General features: G+C 37.5%; 1 protein-coding gene across 7 annotated transcripts in view; it reads right to left on the bottom strand.

Moving 5' to 3' along the window:
* Window positions 1–19,062, bottom strand: part of LOC107820058 (E3 ubiquitin-protein ligase PRT6) — a 37,044-nt gene extending 17,982 nt beyond the window's left edge. For 4 of the 7 annotated variants that reach the window (XR_012699487.1, XR_012699484.1, XR_012699485.1 and 1 more), the window contains exons 1-4: window positions 18,728–19,062; window positions 13,591–14,700; window positions 11,582–12,777; window positions 11,307–11,447 (exon numbers count right to left, since the gene is read on the bottom strand). Coding sequence is in view for 1 of the 7 variants with exons in the window: in XM_075231397.1 (XP_075087498.1) it covers window positions 11,307–11,447; window positions 11,582–12,777; window positions 13,591–14,700; window positions 18,728–18,793 (2,513 nt within the window). In the remaining 6 variants the exon portion in view is untranslated. Of the gene's footprint in view, window positions 1–11,306; window positions 11,448–11,581; window positions 12,778–13,590; window positions 14,701–18,316; window positions 18,475–18,727 lie in introns of those variants that run through there. The other 3 variants (XR_012699488.1, XR_012699489.1, XR_012699486.1) reach the window with 2 other exon arrangements.
* Window positions 19,063–20,036: the final 974 nt, after the last annotated feature.

Consider the following 20,036-nt stretch of genomic DNA (forward strand, 5'->3'; position numbering starts at 1 on the left):
TCTACAAATCTTTGGACTCAATGCAGACTTAGTTAAAGATAGGACACAATAGAAGAAAAAGAGTCATATAGGGTATAGTTGATACTAGTTAGGAATACGTACCAAAATGGTACAGAAAGATGCAAGAAGCATCCCAAAAATAACAACCATCACCTACATCCCTCCTAACTAATCCAGAAAATCCATAAACTGGTGCATGTTCACTAATGAACTGGACTTACACCAATAATACAAATTATGAATACAATTATTTTTAATTTTAGAAATATGGTTCCAACGTCCTTCAAAGCAAGCCTTATTCTTTTCTAGCCATAGCCCACATGATGCAGAATGGAATACTTCTCTAAATCTGCTTCAACCTTCTAGGTATTTTAACTACTCCTACTTTATATTGACATCGCGATAATATGAGCTGAGCTTAGAGAAAGAAGTGAGGATTTATATCGTATCGCCGACCCCAACTTTGTTTGGGCCCGAGGCATAGTTGTTGTCGTATGTAGGTTCCATCACAACCATGCTATAAGTGTAATGTATCTTTCGTTTCTCACTTCTTCCAAGTATAAAAGACATTTCCTTTGTAATGTTAGAGCAAATGTTAGCGTGTTTATATACATATGTACATTCTCCCACTAAATTCGCGATTTTTACAATTGTCATGTAATTTTACTTTTTTGTGATTGATATGCTTATCTTATTAATTAATACAACTACTATGCCTCAATCCTAAACAAGTTGGGATCGGCTATATGAAATCCTCCCATGTTACTTCATTTGAACTTATCTTATGCCAATATTATGCGTATGGGGCTGAGTGTTAGCCAGTCAAGATTTCACATATCCACAAGATGAAAGTAGCATAAATGAGGATGTTGAGATGGATGTGCGGGCACACTAGGATAGATAAGATTAGTAATGATGATATTCGGAAGAAGGTGCTTTTGAGTTCCCACTCTTATTATTTAGAAGGCTATAATAATACCTTAATGAATTGAAGCGGATAAAGCTCAGCATTTCTCTAATTTGAATCGAAAGTTGCTTTTTACTCCTCCGGCTTTGAAAGCCGGTTACATCCAATGTTTCCTACGAGGCTGTCTTAAAGTCCTCTTTGTCTAGGCTTACCACGAACACAGAGACGAGAAATAAAAAAAAAAAGGGTATTCCTCATATTAGGAAAGATTTATGTTCTTTTGCTCCTTACCATCGAAGTCGGATACCGGAAAAAAAAAAAGCGACTACCTTACTTAAGCAATTCTTCTTATTCTTATTCTTTCTTAGTTGTAGTTCCCCTTCTCCGGATCCCGATAAGAATAGAAGATGGTGCAACAACGAATCTTATTACGCTACTGCGAGTGGAATCTTACCCCGCCTCACTTGCTTTCTTTATTGCATAAATAAGGGCATAAGCAAAGTCAAGGGATTCCCGTCTAACTAGTGTCTGAGAGTAAGCAAGCTACTTTCATTCAACAGATTTGTGCTTGAATCAATAACATGCTCTGCTCTGGGTCGGGAATCTTTGCTCTTCTCTTTTGCATTTCCGCTGCACCATAACACTAACTTAATCTTCTATTATATTAGTAAAGCACTACCGCGCTACAACTAGCATAGCAGCCTGCGGATAGGCAATGCTTTAAGCCGCTATCGTTCGGTTCGAATAAGTCAAGCTCCTTCGGTTGCTTCGCTCAGGCGGTCTTCCCTTATCTTCCTAACGTTCAAAGTAGTTATGGTTTGAGATGAGAAAGGAGCACCGGCTGAACGCAATGAATGAATAAGCAATTGACAGCAGAGGGAATCAATGATCCTTATTCGATCGAGTTCTAGCTAGAAAGATGTAGATTACACACTGGAAGTTGGTAAGAACTGAGGTTTGGATCCCTAACCTAAGTAGGCCTACCATCGAAGTAGCAGGTACTTGATCGGGCGGGGGGCGGTTTGGTTTCGTGCAAAGCCTTCGCAGCAGGAAGAAGCAATTGTCATTTGAAAGTAAAGGCTCTTGTTTTACGAATCTTACAACTCTCAAAGCGATTCTACTCCAATTGCATTCATCAGTCGGATGACAGTGAGAATAAAAGGAAGCCGGGAGGAAGAATGGAGTATAGCATTACCTTTAGAGTACAACCCGGAGCCTTCTTTTCGTAAATCCTACTCCTGCGCCCCTAACCGCACATTTCAAGCGAAGGAGTGAAAGCTACTAGACTGTAATAGTTGGAGAGGACCTACAATGAGTTGTGATTGCTTCGCAAGCAATACTCGATGGTATTATAAAGAATGGGACTAAGCAACTTTTTTAGATTTCATTCTTTAATATAACATCAACATAACAATAACATTATAAAGCAATATAGGCATTTATCCCATCCATCCACCGAGGAAAACACCTGCCTTACACTAAAAGTTCACGCGCTTCTTTATTCCTTTGATTTTTTTGTCGAGATTTGGGTTGGGGTTCTTGTGTACCTTAGTACACGATGCACAATTACAGCTAACTGCACTCTCTTTCTTTAGGTAAACATCCTAGAAAGACTCCGGACGGGGTGAAGGCATCATTGAAAAATCCCATTTACGTCGTTCCCCTGCTGCATGTATCCGAGTCCTGGGCGGCACGATTACCTCTCATAGCATGTGTATAAACGATGGGTTCGCCAGGTTGAGAGACCAACGAACTGGGTGTGCTACTTATCGCTGGTAAACTATAATGAGATAAAGGAATGAAGCTATTCGGGACAAAGTTGAAGTGACCTCCGTGGAGGACAAGATGCGGGAGTCGAGGCTAAGATGGTTCGGACACGTTAAGAGGAGAAGTATTGATGCACCTGTTAGGAGGTGTGAGAAGTTGTCCATGACGGGTTTGAGAAGAGGTCGAGGTAGGCCAAAAAAGTACTGGCGAGAGGTGATTAGGCAGGACATGGCGCTGCTTCAGCTTACTAAGGACATGACCCTTGATAGGAGGGTGTGGAGGTCGAGTACTAGAGTAGAAGTTTAGTAGGTAGTTGAAAGTTTCTCCTTTTCTTACCCGTAGTATTAGTAGCGCGCATGTACCTTCTTATTCTCAGATCTATATTATATCATGTTGTTCAGTTTGTTTTAGTTATCGTATTTCCCTGTTGTTACTATTTGGTACTACTTATTATTTTCTCCCTCCTTTTCTTCTCTCTTTCTTCTTCTTCTTCTTCTTCTTCTTCTTCCTCCTTCTCACCTTTTTTCTGAGCCGAGGGTCTATTGGAAACAGCCTCTCTACTTTCACTAGGTAGGGGCAAGGTCTGCGTACACACAGCCCTCCCCAGACTTCACATGTGGAAATATACTGGGTTTGTTGTTGTTGTTTGTTGTTGTTAATTACTAGCTCCGTTTCGACTTATGCGACATAGTTTGACTCGGCACGGAGTTCATGGGAAAAAAAACTTTTAAAACTTGTGGTCTTAAAAGCTTAAAAGATAAAAGCTTTTGTGGGGCTTTCAAGTTGTGTGGATATAAAAACTTCTCATTAAAAGTAAAATGGGTAAAATAAAAAGTTTAAAGTTAAATTGTTCTCAAATATATAAATGTGTCATTTTATTTGGAACAGACTAATAAGGAAATTATGTCGCTTAATTTTTTTTTCCTGATAAGATAAGTAGTATTATTAAGGCAAGTACCAAGAAGGTACAGCAAAAACAACTTTACAACAGTACAAAAATCACCATATAGCAATTAAGTACACTCATATTAATGAATCTAAAAAGTCTAAAACATCAGAGAAGTCTTCCACTGTCCTCTCCTTACACCATTAAAACAGATTTTCTAAACAATTATACTTTACAACTGCTATATGTTTCCTCTCTCCATCAAAACAACTCATATTCCTTTCCTACAATATACTCCATAAGATGCATAAAGGAGTTGTTCTCCAAATCTTCTTTCTGTTTCCTGCAATCTTCTGTGCTTGCCAGCTTGACAATATACTTCGCACATCTCTAGGCATCACCCAGTGCACACCAAATAAACATAACACGACAGCCCAGCTTTGCCAGGCAAAATCACAGTGTATCAGTATGTAATTTGTTGATTCTACTTCCTTCTCACATAGATAACACCTACAACACATTATAAATCCTCTCATCTCAGAAGATCTTGAGTTAGACAAGCATTTCCAGAAGCAACCCAGCCAAAACAGGCCACCTTTGATGGTGCTTTAGTCTTCCATATCATCTTCCAGGGCCATGCCTCCTTCCAATTATTCAAATTTTTCTGAAACATATTATAGCAGCTATTTACTGTAAAAATTCCTTCATTGTTTGCCAGCCACACCTGTGAATCATTCTTCGAACTGTCCAGTTTGAGAGGTTCTAAAATAGCTAACAACTGACTAATCTCATCTATTTCCCAATCATTAAAATCCCTTCTAAATTGAATATTCCAACCAGCTTCAAAGTAACATTATGAAGCCACACAATCTTTGCGCACAGAGAGGTTATATAAAATAGGAAACTTATCTGTAAGTCTCTCATCACCTATCCATTTATCTACCAAAATCTTATCCTTGCACCATTGCCTACCTTCAGCTTGACATTTGTTTGAAAATCCATCTACAACTTACTGATGTTTTCCCAAATTGTGACTTTACTTGCTTGTAAAATAGGAATTGGATTCCAGCAGCCACTTTGCCAAATTTAGTATTGATAACCTCCTTCCATAGCTCAACTTTATCCTCATTGTATCTCCAAATCCATTTATACATCAAGCTTTTATTGTGCAACCTGATATTCTTCACTCTCATTCCTCTCCCTTTCTGGATACCATCATGTCTTGCCATCTAGCTAAATGAAGTTTCTTTTTTTCTGAATTTCCTTCCCATAAAAAGCTGCTCCTCAATCTTTTAATTTTCTTCTCTACACTTACAAAAATGGGAATGAGGGATATTAAGTAAGTAGGCATGACATCAAGAACACTACTCACAAGTAAAGGGTGGCAAACGGGTGGGTGAGTCGGGTCGGATATGGGACGGATCGAAAATGGGTAATACCAAAATGGATAAATTAACCAACCCGAACCATATTTAATACGGATAAAAAATGGGTTAACCGGCGGATAATATGGATATCCATATTATCCACGATTTCTTGAATATGATCACTTATGCGAATATTCCTAGTCTCCCAGACTTGAGGAGCCCCCAATTTGAGGCTTTACAAATGTAAAAGTTAAACCCATTAGTTATCTATTGGTTATCCATTTCCTAAGTGGATAATATGGTTCTTATCTATATTTGACCCGTTTTAAAAAAGTTCATTATCCAACCCATTTTTTAATGGATAATATGGGTGGATAACCGTTTTCGTTTATCCATTTTGCCACCACTCCTCACAAGTGTAAGCCTACCCCCAAAAGATAAATATTGCTTCTTCCAATGAGATAATTTTTCTCCCACCTATCCAACACTCCTTGCCACATTGCTTGATCCCTCTGCTTGGTCCCCAGAGGAAGACCGAGATAAACAGCAGGAAACCTATCAACCTGGCATCCCAAAGTTCCAGACACTTCTTCAATACATTCATCAGAATTCACAGGACTCTTTGATAGATTAACTTTCAGTCTTGAGATAGCTTCAAAAGCTAGTAAAATTGCTCTCAAATGCAAAATTTGATCTCTAACAGCCTCGCACATCACCAAAGTATCATTTGCATAAGGGATATGTGAAATCTCCACCCTGTTATTCCCCTGTCCTTCAATACTGAACCCTTCTATCCATCCCCTTGCCTCTGAACTTTTTAACATAAGACCGAAAGCCTCCATCACCATCACAAATAAATATGGAAACAAAGGATCACCTTGTCTCAGACCCCTATTGAGACTGGAAAAAAACTTCAGGATTCCCATTAATTAGAACAGAAAATCTGATAGTCGAAATACAACTCAAAATTCACTGTCTCCATTTGTCCCCAAAATTCATTTGTCTCACAATTCCCATCAGAAATGACAAACTAACATGATCATATGCCTTTTCCAAATCTAATTTACACATTATTCCAGCTTTCCTCTTTATTAAATAATGGTCCAGGCACTCATTTGCCACAAATGTTGCATCAATAATTTGTCTCCCCTTGAGGAAGGCATTCTGATTATTAGAGATAATCTTCTCAATAACCTTCTTTAATCTTTCCGTTGATGTCTTAGAAATAATTTTGTAAATACTTCCCTGTAGACTTATTGGCATGTAATCTTTAACTTCTTCAGCACCTATCTTATTAGGAATCAAAGATATGAAAGTAGCATTAAAGCTCTTTTCGAAAGTACCATTCTGATAGAACCCGTCAATGACTTTCATCACATCCACCTTGACTATCCTCCAACATCTTTTGAAGACAGATATATAAACCCATCATAAGTTCAAGTTGTTTAACTGCTGCTTCCACTTCTTCAATTGAGAAAGGTCTTTGCAGCCAGTTCTTTTCTTCCTCTGTAAGTTTTGCTATTTCCTCCATCTCCCAATCAAGCCTCCACCTCTTCTTTTCTGAAAAAAGATCTTCATAAAAAGCCAAAATATGGTTTCTAATTACATGACCACCTTCCAGCAGCCTACCCTCAATCTGTAACTTCTCAACGGTATTAAATCTTTTATTTGCATTAGCCATCTTGTGAAAGAATTTTGTGTTTTTATCTCCCCTTTTCACCCATAGACATCTAGACTTTTGCCTCCAAGATGTTTCTTCGGCTTTTGCAATTTCCTCCAACTCCTTGTAGATACTTTCTTTTTCAGCTTTTAACTCAGCAACGCCTTGTACACCACACTGTTGATGGTCCAGCTCCTCCAATCTTCCGAGTGCTTTCTTTTTCCTGTCTTCAACTCTTCCGAAAACTTCCTTATTCCATTTCTTAATATCCTTTTTCAGCAACTTAAGTTTTTTAGAAAATGCTGAATCTGGTCTTCCTCTTACCTCATAAGAACTCCACCATTGTTCCACTAGTTCCACAAAATTCTCCACATCCAGCCACATGTTTTCGAATTTGAAGTAGCCATTTCCTTTATTCCAGTCACCACATTCAAGTATGATTGGACTGTGATCTGATGTAGGTCTTGGGAGTACCCTATGTTTAATGAATTTGAAATGTGCATCCCATTCATTATTCACTAATTTCTATCAATTCTAGAAGCGCAACTATTATTATTTCCTCTAAACCAAGTGAATTGGCCTCCAGGTAGTAGCATATCTATAAGAGATAAATCTTCAATACATTTAGAAAAATTTCTCATAGACGTTGTATTTCTAGCCCTTCCCTTCTTCTCATCACTTAATCTAATAACATTGAAGTCTCCACCTATAGCCCATAGAATTGAAGCCAATCCACTTATATCAGCAAGTTCTCTCCATAACTCCTTCCTGCCCCTTCTACCACATGGTCCATAGACCCCGGTAACAAGACCTCTAAAACCAGTGTTGACTTCTTCCAGAAAAACTGATACTGAGTGCTTCCCAATTAACTCATCAAAGCATCTACATCTCCTCTTATCCTAGAACATAATAATTTCCCCACTTCGACCTTGAGCTTCTATAGACCTCCATTCCACCCATCTGTTACCACCAATTTTTCTAACACATGAGTTATTAACTTTTTTAATCTTTGCCTCCACAAAACAGAAGATATCAGCTTTCTAATCCCTCACCAACATTCTTATGATCCTCCTCTTTTCTTTATCATTAAGACCCCTGACATTCCAGTATACTAAGTTGGTCGGACACGGGTGCAGGTGTCTGACATTGGTGCATATCTAGAGGTCGGATCCTTCGAGATGTAAATTCTAAGATTCGGGGATATGGATCCTAGTACGGATACGGGTGCGGGGATCCGGCTAAAAATAATTCAAAAAATATAAAAAATATTTCTAAATTATGAGAAATTTTGTGGAATACTTATGTATAGTTTTTTTTATAAGAACACTTATATATAGTTTGTACAGTGTTGTGAAGAGCGTGAAGCGATTCAAAGCGATAACCCCCATTTCGCTTAACGCGAGAAGCGAAGCGCTCGCTTTTTTGAAGTGAAGCGGAATTTTTTAAAAAAAATTAAAATAAATACTGCATAGACAACACATGTAATTGTAAGCAAATGTTCAATACTTCAATTAAAAAACTAAAGAGTAGCATCAATTAAAGCACAAAATGAGCATCTTATTCTTCTACAAACTGGGCAGTAATTTTCTGAGAAAGAACAGAAGGTAAAAAAAAAATTCGCCAGCATTTCGCTGCTTTTTGGACGTTTAAACAGAAAACCCTAGTCGTTGTTGTTCGATTAATGAAAGACCAGTGTTTAATCACAAAATCTCGTTTTTAATAAAATAGGGTTGGATTTGTTTTAAAACACAGAAGCGGGTGCTTCTCTCGCTTCGCTTTCCCGCTTCTCGCTTTTTAGTGGGAAGCGATCACTTTTCTACACCTGAGTCGCTTCACATGCCCCTTCTCGCTTCGCTTCGCTTCTCGCTTAAAGCAAGGAAGCGGACGCTTTTTTAAACACTGAGTTTGTAAAGTGTGGATTTCTTTTTTATTCTCAAGTTGTAGATAAGTAAAGGATTAATTTCTTAAATAAGGTATGCTATTTTCTTCAAATTTAACCTAATTTTGATTTTGATTTCGGGAATTAAATTGTATATTGTCTCGAATTTTTCCGTCCGCCATGGTCAAAGTACCCAAAATTGTTTGACCGGATCCGGTACGGATCCCATACCCACACCCATACTAGTGTCATGTCGACACGGGTGCGGCACCTAAACTGCCATGTCAGAGCAACTTATCCGGTATATAATACCCATCTTCATTTTGTGTAAGCAACTTATCCGGTATATAATACTCATCTTCATTTTGTGTAACAAATTAACTTCCTATCCATGTTCCTATTTCCACATCCTCTGCCGAACCCCATGTTGAATTCAGTAATTTGAGTTCTCTTTCAGATCTACTCGGTGATGGATTACTGGTCGAGCTACCTTTTCTCTTCACTTTGCTCTTTTCTATACGGATTAAGAGCTCTAACAATTTTTCCTCATCTTGGTCAGCTTTTACACCCAGTTGTTTGCACAATTTCACGATATTACGCCTTACCCAAATTGAAGCTTCCACTTGATTCAATCTGTCTTTTAAATCCACACCACCTTTTTCATACCACGGAAGCATTAAAATATCCACAGGTGCATCTACGCATCTACTTCATATTCAGCTCCTCTTCACCTTCACCATTATCCGCTGAATCATCATAGTATTCTAGTAATTCTCCATCATCATCAGCTTCGATCAGCTTTGTTCCCATAATTTCCACATTATCTTCTTCAGTAATCATGTCGTCCTCTGACTGCTCGCTGATTGGTTGACCTAAATTCTCTTCCTTTACTGCCCATCCTCAAGATTTTCGATTATTAGTTCCCGACATTTTTGAAGACGGAATTTCTCAACAACCTCTATCTCGATATTCACGGGGCCTTTACCTAGTAAAGATTCGTAACCCTGATTATAATGAAGGGCAGAACTTGGGTCAACTTGATTATAAGGACCGGGCCTTTTTTTATTGTCCTTACTAAGGTCCCTTTATCTGTTGACTTGGCCTTTGGGCCTTTTTTATTCGCGTTAGTACTCGGCCCAACTCTCTCCACTTCATTACCCATAACCTGAGGCCTTTTAAAATTCTTTTTTAAATACAACTTATCATTAATGTTGTGCATGTGTATCGTAGGCGTCTCCAATTTTGAAGTTCCACCTTCCTCGGGACTCTGCTCCACCATCTCTCTTTCTCCGATGAATTGCTTCACTAATCCCGATTTCCGGCGAACCTCTCCAATTTTCCGGCCACTTTTCTCCACCCAACTGTAGATTCCACCCACACCGGAACCGTAAAAGCAAGATCTTCCACTATGAATTTTAGATTTGCCGGAAATTTATTTCCAGAGAATCGAACACAAATTCTTACCCATCTCATATGTGTTCTAAATCTAGTACCCATACCGGAACACAAATTCTTACCCATCTCATATGTCGCATAAATTGAAATGGAGGGAGTGATAATTTATTAAGAATTAAATATTCATGGGGCTTACATCCCGCACCTCGAGGCTTATGCTCGCCTCATGTCATGTAAAGCGCCTCGCATGACACTTGTGCCTTTTAACACAGGGATAACAACAAACAATAATAACAAGTATATGCAAGAATAGTAAGTTTACATTAGCATGTGCAATTTCATTTCTGAAAACGAACTTGTTGTACTATAACTAGTAAGATTTTATTGTTGTGCTGCCCCTAGAAACTCTCTGTACAAGTACCCCTTTTCTGCTTGTGGAAGACACTGGACCCAATGTAAGAAGTCAAGGAGACAACCCTCCCACCCGTCTATATACTGACCTTCTCCCTCCGCCAAACCAAACCTTGCTGCCGTTCTGGAACAAAAAAATCTCCCATCCCTTTAAGGAAAGAAACTGACACATACATACATGAGAACGTTGGCAGTCTTCTTCCCAGAGAAAGAGTTCAACGGCATCCTTGCTAAATAAATTTGTGTTGCTAAATATGGATAAAAGATTAAAATGTGAAGGGATGAGCATGTCCCCTCTTAATTTGATTTGAGGAGGTTAGGCATATAAGCTTGTCCTTCATTTTGCATTTTGATGTCCTATTGCTTACAAGGAATGGATATAGCCAAGCCTTAACCCGCATCTATTTAGTTGGATTTAAATAAAAAAGCACGCGCGCACACAAAAAAATAAAAAAAAAGTGATGGTACATCAACAGATGTTCGGAAAAGTTAAGTGTGACCCAGCCACATATGCATAACTAATGAATTTAAAAGTCATTTGAGGAATCTATTTGGAAGATGGACATAATAACTCAGATATCCACAATATATCTATCAACCCATCACATTTACCATTTTTTTCTTTTGGTTGGTAGCCATCAACATTTATCACTTCTTCTGACCAATATGGATTTGTTTCTTAGAAATCAATCCTATTATAATGATTTAGCCATTGTTGAATGCAATTATATAAATCTAGCAATACTGATAAGAATCACATAGATATACACACACACCGATATTAACAAACTAATGACAGCATCAGTGCTAATGAGAGGATATTGGTTTTGCTTAGTTAGATACACATCACATATATCAGTATATCACCCTTTATGACATTAGCGAAGTGGCAAATCAAACTTATGTACTCTGGGTATTCTGTAGTATTATACCATCAAATTAAAGAAAATAATATTTTATGCTTAACAAGGTAGAAGCAAACAGTAAATGGATAACGAAACTCATAGAAGACAGATAAGAGATGAGTTACATACACATTAGAGCGTTCAAGATTCAAGGATAAGTAATCTGAGAGCTCAAAACGTTCTAAAATCCTAGTAACATATTGATCGGATGGGCCTAGTGCAGCACAACACTGGAGCAGAAAGAGATCAAGATCTAGACCCTGCTCAGACCTGCACAGAGAGTACAAGAGAAAAAAGACTTGAAGCAATGTCTATGAACACTAAATCTCAAGTAAATTAGCACATAAAGGAACTCCAAATTCCAAGGCCCAAATGAAGAATTGCATAAAGATTAATCTGCATACCAACGAACAGAGCGATACCACTCACAGAATAATATGGCAGCATCACTATTCCTACGCCACATTCCAGCGTGCACCTGGGCACAAAACACCTTAATTTGGAGAGCATGTTCCATAATGAAGGCAGAAAAGCCAAGTGGGTGGCAGCCTCCCAATATTTTGCCAAAAAAGTCATGATAGTTAGCAGATGACGAATTGGTACCACTACCACCAAGGGCAGTTTCACCATAACATTGTCTGAGTGCCCTCTGTAAAACCATTGAAAGTAATCGATGCAGTGGAATATGAACTGATATATCCTGCAAACTGACTTTATATGCTATATTAGGCCAATCAGACAAACTCAGCACCCGGAGAGCTTCCAACTCAACGTCATAATCTCCTTCAAGTATACTGTCATCAACACCACCAAAGCCAGTTGTTTCTTGGGCCAAATTCTGTCCAGAATCAAAGGCAATACCACCATTCGGTGACAGATAAGAATATTGCTTATTGGAATCTTCAGTTGAACTTGAGATTCTAATGCCATTTGAAGGACTATGAGATCTAATAATTTGCCTCCCCCTTCTAAACTTCGAAAGTGTTCTTTTCGGGGCAAAGAAATTATTTCCAGAACTGGAGTTTGTTTTCGGAGATAAGACGTGAAGGAAAGGTCCTGATGTGTTATCCACCCCTAACCAATTCTCGATGGCCCTCAGGCACTCAAATGTCAACCATAGAACAGATGACGGTACCGGAAAACTATCAGATTTTGATTCAGGAGTCACGGATGCATGTTCCAATGGACTCCTTCCAGTCACACTACTAACAGAACTTTCCGGTGATAGCTTTCCAACTTTTGCATGTCTTTGACTATCTTGGTCTTCAAAATCTTGTATATGCGTGAATAGAGCATCATCAGCATCTTCAGTGCTACTAATAGAGAATGCACCACCCACCAATAGAGAGTGAATATTTGCAATTGTATGACCCAAAACAAAAGGCAAATTCATATTTTCATTCTCCTCTTCTACATGGATGCCGATGTCTCTCTTTTGAGGGTTCATTCCTTGCACAAAGGTCAATAGCTTCATCCACGTCCTGAGTATATCCCGTCGATCACGAGTCATGTATCTAGGTACAGCAGAATGACTCATGACAAATCGAATGTCTTCAACTACACGAAGAGTAGTTTCATACAAATTTCCCCATTTAATGACCTAAAAAAAATCAAATGACTTCATCAAGCAAAGTAATAGCACTCTTTTAAGTCAATTGCTAAGATAGCATAAGTTAGTTAAACAGTTTTTTTTTTCTTGATAAGGTCATAAGTTAGTTAAACAGTGAAGAAAATCAAACAAGATATTTCGGTTGTTGCAGAATAAACTAGTTGCAGATTGAATATATTCATGAAAGGCCTAAAACCTCAAAAACAAAGAAAATGCTAGCAGTTGAGTTTTTTTTTTTCCTTTTAAATTAACAAATGTCGAAAACTTTAAAAGAGCAAGAACTCCAAGGAAGGAACAAAATCTGAAGAACTTCCTAAGCACACACATATATTGTTTCAATATTTTTCTCATAAGTGAATATAACACAGACATAAACAGTTCCGTCAATAACTGTGAGAACTTCTACAATATCAAAATCTAGAAGCATCTATGCACAAGTATACTTGTATTCGTACAACAGAAAATAAAGAAATTACATAAGCATTTGTATCCACTATGAACTCATTATACAAGCTTTTATATTTCCATTGCTTATACATAATCTGTCCATTTTTCATGCAAAAAGTCAGTGCCTACCATACTAGATTTTACAAAATGTATCATACAATTATTTCCATCCAAGAACTACAACCATATTATTAAAGATAACTTCTACATGTCTGAAAGAAGAATGAGAGAGGGTCTGAGAGACAAGCTACTATAATTAAACATCCCCAATATACTGTTGTCGTAATCTAACATAGAAAAAACAAGATAATTATCATTCCTTACACATGGCTGAAATCAAAATTAACATAGCGATACCTTCAATCTACCATTTTCTCCTGCACAAGACATAAGTATGTCCCCTAAACAGTCCAGCAACATGGCCAAAAGATTCATCTCCTTTACAAGACGTGGGGTCAAAGTAGGCACCGTAAATATCTGCACAGAGAATGTTGAGAGAAGTGGATATTTTTTGAAAACTCTGTCATTACTGTCCTTTATTGCTTCATTCACAACAGTTGGGTAATAGCTAAGAAATACTTTAGCGAACTCATACTTAAATTGAGGTTCACCCAACAATTTCAAGAGCAATTCATGGAGCTTCCTCACAATATTACCACTGATCATGAACCTCTCTGCCCTCACCAGAACATATAATAAACCTTCTGAAGAGAATACCCTTCTAGAGATAAAACTAAGCAAACTTTCACTATTCTTGCAGAAATCCAAAAGCATCTCAACCACTGCTGACGTCAACTCATCTGTGATACTTTTATATTCAGTTGCATGACTATTTAGTCTTGGACTTTGCTCAGAGATGCTTTCTGCAAATAGGAGCCCTTTTCTCCAACAAGACAGCAAGGAATCAAGAACGGGGCCCAAAGAATTAGCAAACTCTTCCGGAAGAGGTTGTATCTGCTCCACACCTTTATGCTTGGAACAGAATCCCGAACGTTTCCAAGCAGATACATCTCCACAATCACAGCAGCCACCACCCGTATATATGATTGAGTAATCATGGTCCTTGTGGTTTCCATTCTGGAAACATGGAACACATATTGCACATGTTGGATCATGCTCACATGTACGGCAACGGTACGCGATATCATTACTCCCCCAAACAGCCCCACAAACACCATGCTGACCAGAGCTCGCTAGTTGCTCTAGTGCTCCTCTTGGTTCGCCTTCAAACATCAACCATTGTAACCAGATCATACTTTCGTGGAATAAATCTTTAATGGCTGAGCTGCCTGTGGATTTTGGAGAATCTATCTGCAGATCCAAAATACCATCCATTTCCTCTTCATTAGTTGGCAAAAGAGCAGAGACAAGCACTCCAATTTGAGACTTATTATTCTTCACATAAACAATTAAACCAGGCTGCCGGTGCTCCAAATTTGCTGCAGGAACTCCAAGATTCTCAAGCCTCTGACAATAACAAAGAATACAAGTCAAATAACATTTCCAAACCCCTCATCTTGGACTAATAGCAGACAGGGGAGAGATGTGTGTGCGTGTATGTGTGTGAAGTGCATGTGTATATCTGTGTCTATTTCTCTTTATACCATTATCCGAAAAAATATCAATGTCTGTTTCTACACACAACACACACACATATAAAGTAAGGAGTAAAAAGCTTATCACGCTTCATTTGGCCTACTTACTTACCCCCACCTTTAAAAGGTTATAAAGATGAGTCGCAAATCTATAAGAAACCACCATCACTGATTGTTCATTTTATTCCCCATAGTTAACACACAATTGTTCAGACAGTTGATTTTTTTTTAATTGAGAAATAGTTGGATAGTTGATTGATGGGATATTTTCCAGAGTATTTTAGTGCCCGGAGAGGGATAAATGCATTTCTGAACCATAAAGTGGGTAACATCAAAATTATGAAAACCACAAAGAAGCCTTTGTATTTTGTCCCCAAAATAATGCTTCAGGAGCCATATTTTGTCCTGAAGCATAAAGTGGGTAACATCAAAATTATGAAAACCACAGGGAAGCATTAAGATTTTGTCCCCCAAATAATGCTTCAGGAGCCACTTAACGATAATAAAGTATATAATCCAAATTCACATAAACAGAGCAACAAATAGCATCGCCGTACAACACTCAGACCGTTGCATATCTTGGTGAATGAAAAAAACATATAAATATAAAATGAAACAACCTTCAAAAGCAGAAGGCATAAGATGGTCAATAGAATAAGTAATGAAGCGCAAATTCATCCTTCCCATGGACAAAGTAAAGAGTCATGAACTATTTAACTTTTAGATGATAATCCGTTAGATATTCTATTAGCCTCTCTTCTTTTTTCCTTTTTTGACTTGGGTGAGGGGCTCTACTTAGTGTTTCCCAACACATAAAACTGCCTGGGAAGCAGAATAATTGAAGATCTACCCATCTCATTTCATTTCCACAGATATAAGAGACCTCCCCTCCCCCCCTCCCCTCTCCCAACTTCCAAGTTATTTTGACATATTTTTGGGACGTCGCCAACTATTTCAGTCACTTCTAACTATATTAATTGTCCAACTTTCACAAGTTCCAAAAATTCAAATGCATTTACCATGCAACTTTAAACTCATCAAATAAATTGTTTATCTATTACGTTAATATTTCCTTCCAAAACTACCATCATAAAACACAAATCAGAGTAAAAAAACTCCCTACGCAAATCAAATTCCATCATATGACAAATGAAATTGAGTATAAGATGTCAGCCCTTTTGAGTAAAAAATATACAGCAACAGCAACAACAGCTACACCTCAAACTAGTCCAAAAAAAAATATGCCTCAATCCCATGCATTTGATCAGAGAATCACAATCTCCAGACTCTTGGGTGCTTTAGTTGTAGCAATTTATAACTTGAGGACACGATTCATTATGTTTTCACAAATATGGAGGGAATGGTAAGAGCCAAGGTACAATATAGTGGCAGACAGCTTTATAGAGAACTTAAGTAAGCGTGCCCAGATCTATAACTTATCTTTAGTTTAGTACATTTTAAGTTTATCAACTTTGAGACACTAAAGATGTATTTGTCCGGTAATTTCATCAGAAATTCACTTGAAGCTGGTTGAACCGGCTTATTTGGATATAAATAGATCTTTTCTTGCTAGTTTTTAAGATGCCAATCAATAGAGGCTTAATTTTTTAGTTAGTGAATTTTTGTCATACGAGACTAAACAGCATGAAGGGGGGGGGGGGGGGGGGAGCTCAACAAGACTGTAACTTCATGACCCTAGAATATCAATTTTAAGACTCACTATAACAATAATAACATTACTCCCATCAGATTATAAGGATAGAGACAACAAGGTCCTAGAAACCTTCACTTCGCTCACCAAAATTTTCTTGTACTCTACACATCTTCAGGTCATCAAGTACTAAATAGGCTTCTCTTATCTAAATCATACAATCTTACCAGTCATCAAGATCCCACCATTAATTAATAGTCTTCCATTTCTCCTTCTCTCCAAACATAAACCACTCCTCCTAGGCTCCTACAACGTATTTGCTTACCTCATAGCTAATCAACATACATTACCCTTTATGTTGCATAATCATTCGGCATAGCGTCGAATCTACTCTACCCTACGCTACCATCTTTCTTCCTTGTGATTCAACAACGGCGGATATTTAGTCAACTGCGGTTACGAAACATGCTGAAACTTTCTGTATTGTCGAAACCCGAGCTTGTGGTCCTCCTTTGAGTGTGAAATTGAGCACAGTATTGCAAAGAAATAGCCCTATATCAAAACAATCAGGTCCAAGCCTCCATTTTGCCTCAGCAGTTTACATCACTCTTCACAACATCAAATCACCTAGTATCTTAAATACTCTCCTTTTAGCTCCTAACCACCTCCCATAATTCAACAATCTCTGAGTTCAGAGATCACGTCACTTTTATAACCCTAGGATATATGATCCGTTGTAGGCCAGCTTCAACAGCATAAATAACACTAATTACTGCTAAGAAAGTGATGATTCTCAACCCACACCAATCATCATTTCCCTTATCTTCCATTAAACCACCTAGGAGTAGGAGCTAGATCTCTCGTGAGACTCCAGTTCCTAGCAATTGTGTCACCCTTCATCTACGGTGTATAAAAAAAATAGCTCCTAACTTAAACAGGACCATTTCTGATGTACTCGTGCAACTGGAAGGTCTTTTCATTCCTTACAGATAACTTAGCATGGTGTAAACACAAAGTAACAGGCAAAAGCAAATACAAATGTGAGATAATTTCACCCATTTGATTTGCATTCATCAATGGATTTCTTCTATTTTATAATGTGCTGCTCCTGCTGAAATTTCATCTAAAAAAATCTAGTATACATTCTAATGTCCTTTTTCCTGTTATGTTATGCAAAACATAAAACTCAATTCAACTAGGGGTGTTCGTGGTACAGTACGGTATGGTACAGTTTTGAAAATTCCGGTTCGGTAATTTCCGTTTACTGCATGGTTTCGTATTTTAAGTTTGGTTTCGATTTTGTGCGATATGGTAAGTCGGTAACTACGGTTTGTTCGACTTCGACTTGCATACAGTAGAGAATTGTGTCAACGTCATCATGTTAAACAAATTGAGAAGGTAGCATACAAATAAGATTTGCAGCACACATTCTCTTCGACTTACAGTTGATAACACATTGTTACGCTGCAAAATAGAGTAGTCATTTAATATATTAGAAGAATGGAACTTGGGGAATTACATGACATCTTCTCACCCATCTAGGGCTCCCAATGTCCTATAAATACTCATAAAAAATCCTAAAGGCAGATGGTAATGAGTAAATAGTAATCTGCATTTTATATGACTTTAAGTATTTAGTTTACATTTAGTAGTATAGATTAGAAGGTTTTAGTTTGAAGGATTTTAGTCCTTTTATTACTAGTTTATATTTAGTTTAACGAAATAATTAGTATCTATATTTATATATGTATCATTAGAACCGTACATCTTTCTAGGTATCCACCACGTCAAGGTGACACTCTACCGTTGAGTTATATTAGAGGTGGAATAGAATAACCTGGCTGAAGCGTAAATCACGATCCTTTGTCCCGGCTATTGTAGCACACCAAGAGCACTCATCCATAAACCGGTTACTGGTACAAATAACATCCTAATGGAATAGGCAACAAAGCCATCTTACCACCCACGAGCTTCTTCTAGTTTGTGGGGAGTATATAGAACTCTTTGACAGGCTACGGTTCCCTCAAAGTGTATGTGTATACCTCAACTACAACGAAATCCCAAATTAGTTGGTTTCAACTAAATGAATCTTTATCCATTCCACTCTATCTTCAAAATTCAAAGAGCTGTGACCATTTCTACGCTAATTGTCGACCTTTATGCTTGTAAAGCTCACATAATTGGAGTTCATACACAGAAAATTAGTTCCAAGAAATAAACAATACGAGTCTTTAAGTAAACCGAGTACCTGAAGAATAAGCTCCTGAGGAGTAGCCATAATCGGCTCCTCCTCCGGTGAAGAGTCAATCTGCATTCGGAACAATAACCGAATCCAATCGGCGCAATTACAATCCCCAATTCCACAATTATCGTTCCCCAGGGCTGAACTGTAGTGTCAGTCTTACACTATCAAATGTTCAATTTTGAAACTCTAGCTAATTTCTAGGGCATACGATCCTTGAATTGGTCTCAGATTTTTCGTGTACATTTGTAAATTGATATTCTTTGAAATTCCGCTAGAACCATATGTAATATTCCTCTAACAGCTTGTTTGGATACCGGTTTAAGGGTTTGGGGCTTATTACTCAATTAAACCGTTAATGTTAAGAATTTTTATATTTATAGTTTTACCCTATCTATATAAAATACTATTGCAATCCTAAATGGCTAAATCCCTAATTTCTATTTTCTAATTCTCAATTGTCTGCAGCCACCAGAGACACAGAAGTCGTCAGTCTCATTTTTCACTTGAACTGAAAACTGAGAAGTCGAAAAATTAAAATCTCAATGATTAATACGTGTATGTCTGTATGAGTAGCCTTGATGGTATTAAAAATTTGGTTAATACGTGTATGATAATATGAGTAGTCTTGAACACTCTTCAATTAAAAAATATCGTTTGGTTAGATCTTATATGGTATTAAAAATTTGGTATTGATTTGAAACTATTTGGTATTGATTGAATTATTGATCAAAAATTTTCTATTTGGTTTAGCCGATAAGCCGTCCGATAACCGCCTAATAATTGTTAATCTGATACCAATTCGCCTGTTGTCTTATTGGATAGCTAGCGGATTACTACATTTATAATTTGGTAACCGTTAAGCCAAACCGTTAAGCGTAATTATCCGCCTGATCCGCTCGATAAGTACCCCTAATTGTATGGTATTGTTACTTTAAATAGGATGTTTGTTTTGATTGTTACTTAAATTTTATTGTAGTGTATTGTAAATGTGCCACTTTATGTTATGATCGATTTGGTGTGGTCGCATCGTTATATCTTTTTATCTTAATCTCACCCTTCATTATTATTAAATAATTTTATTTTATCATTTACCCTACCTTTTTATATAGTAAATTTACCTTGTATTATAATTTTTTTATATAATATTGCGAGTTTATTCTTCATATTGGTGGTGCGTGATATCACGAAACGATAGTAAACGTCGCAATCTATCCAAATATTACATTCATCAAATGATATAGTACAATCCGATACGATACGATACATTATGAAACGATATGTAACAACATCCAAATAAGTTGTAATGCATTTT

The sequence above is a fragment of the Nicotiana tabacum genome, chromosome 2, assembly GCF_000715075.1.
Source record: "Nicotiana tabacum cultivar K326 chromosome 2, ASM71507v2, whole genome shotgun sequence".
Taxonomy (NCBI): domain Eukaryota; kingdom Viridiplantae; phylum Streptophyta; class Magnoliopsida; order Solanales; family Solanaceae; genus Nicotiana; species Nicotiana tabacum.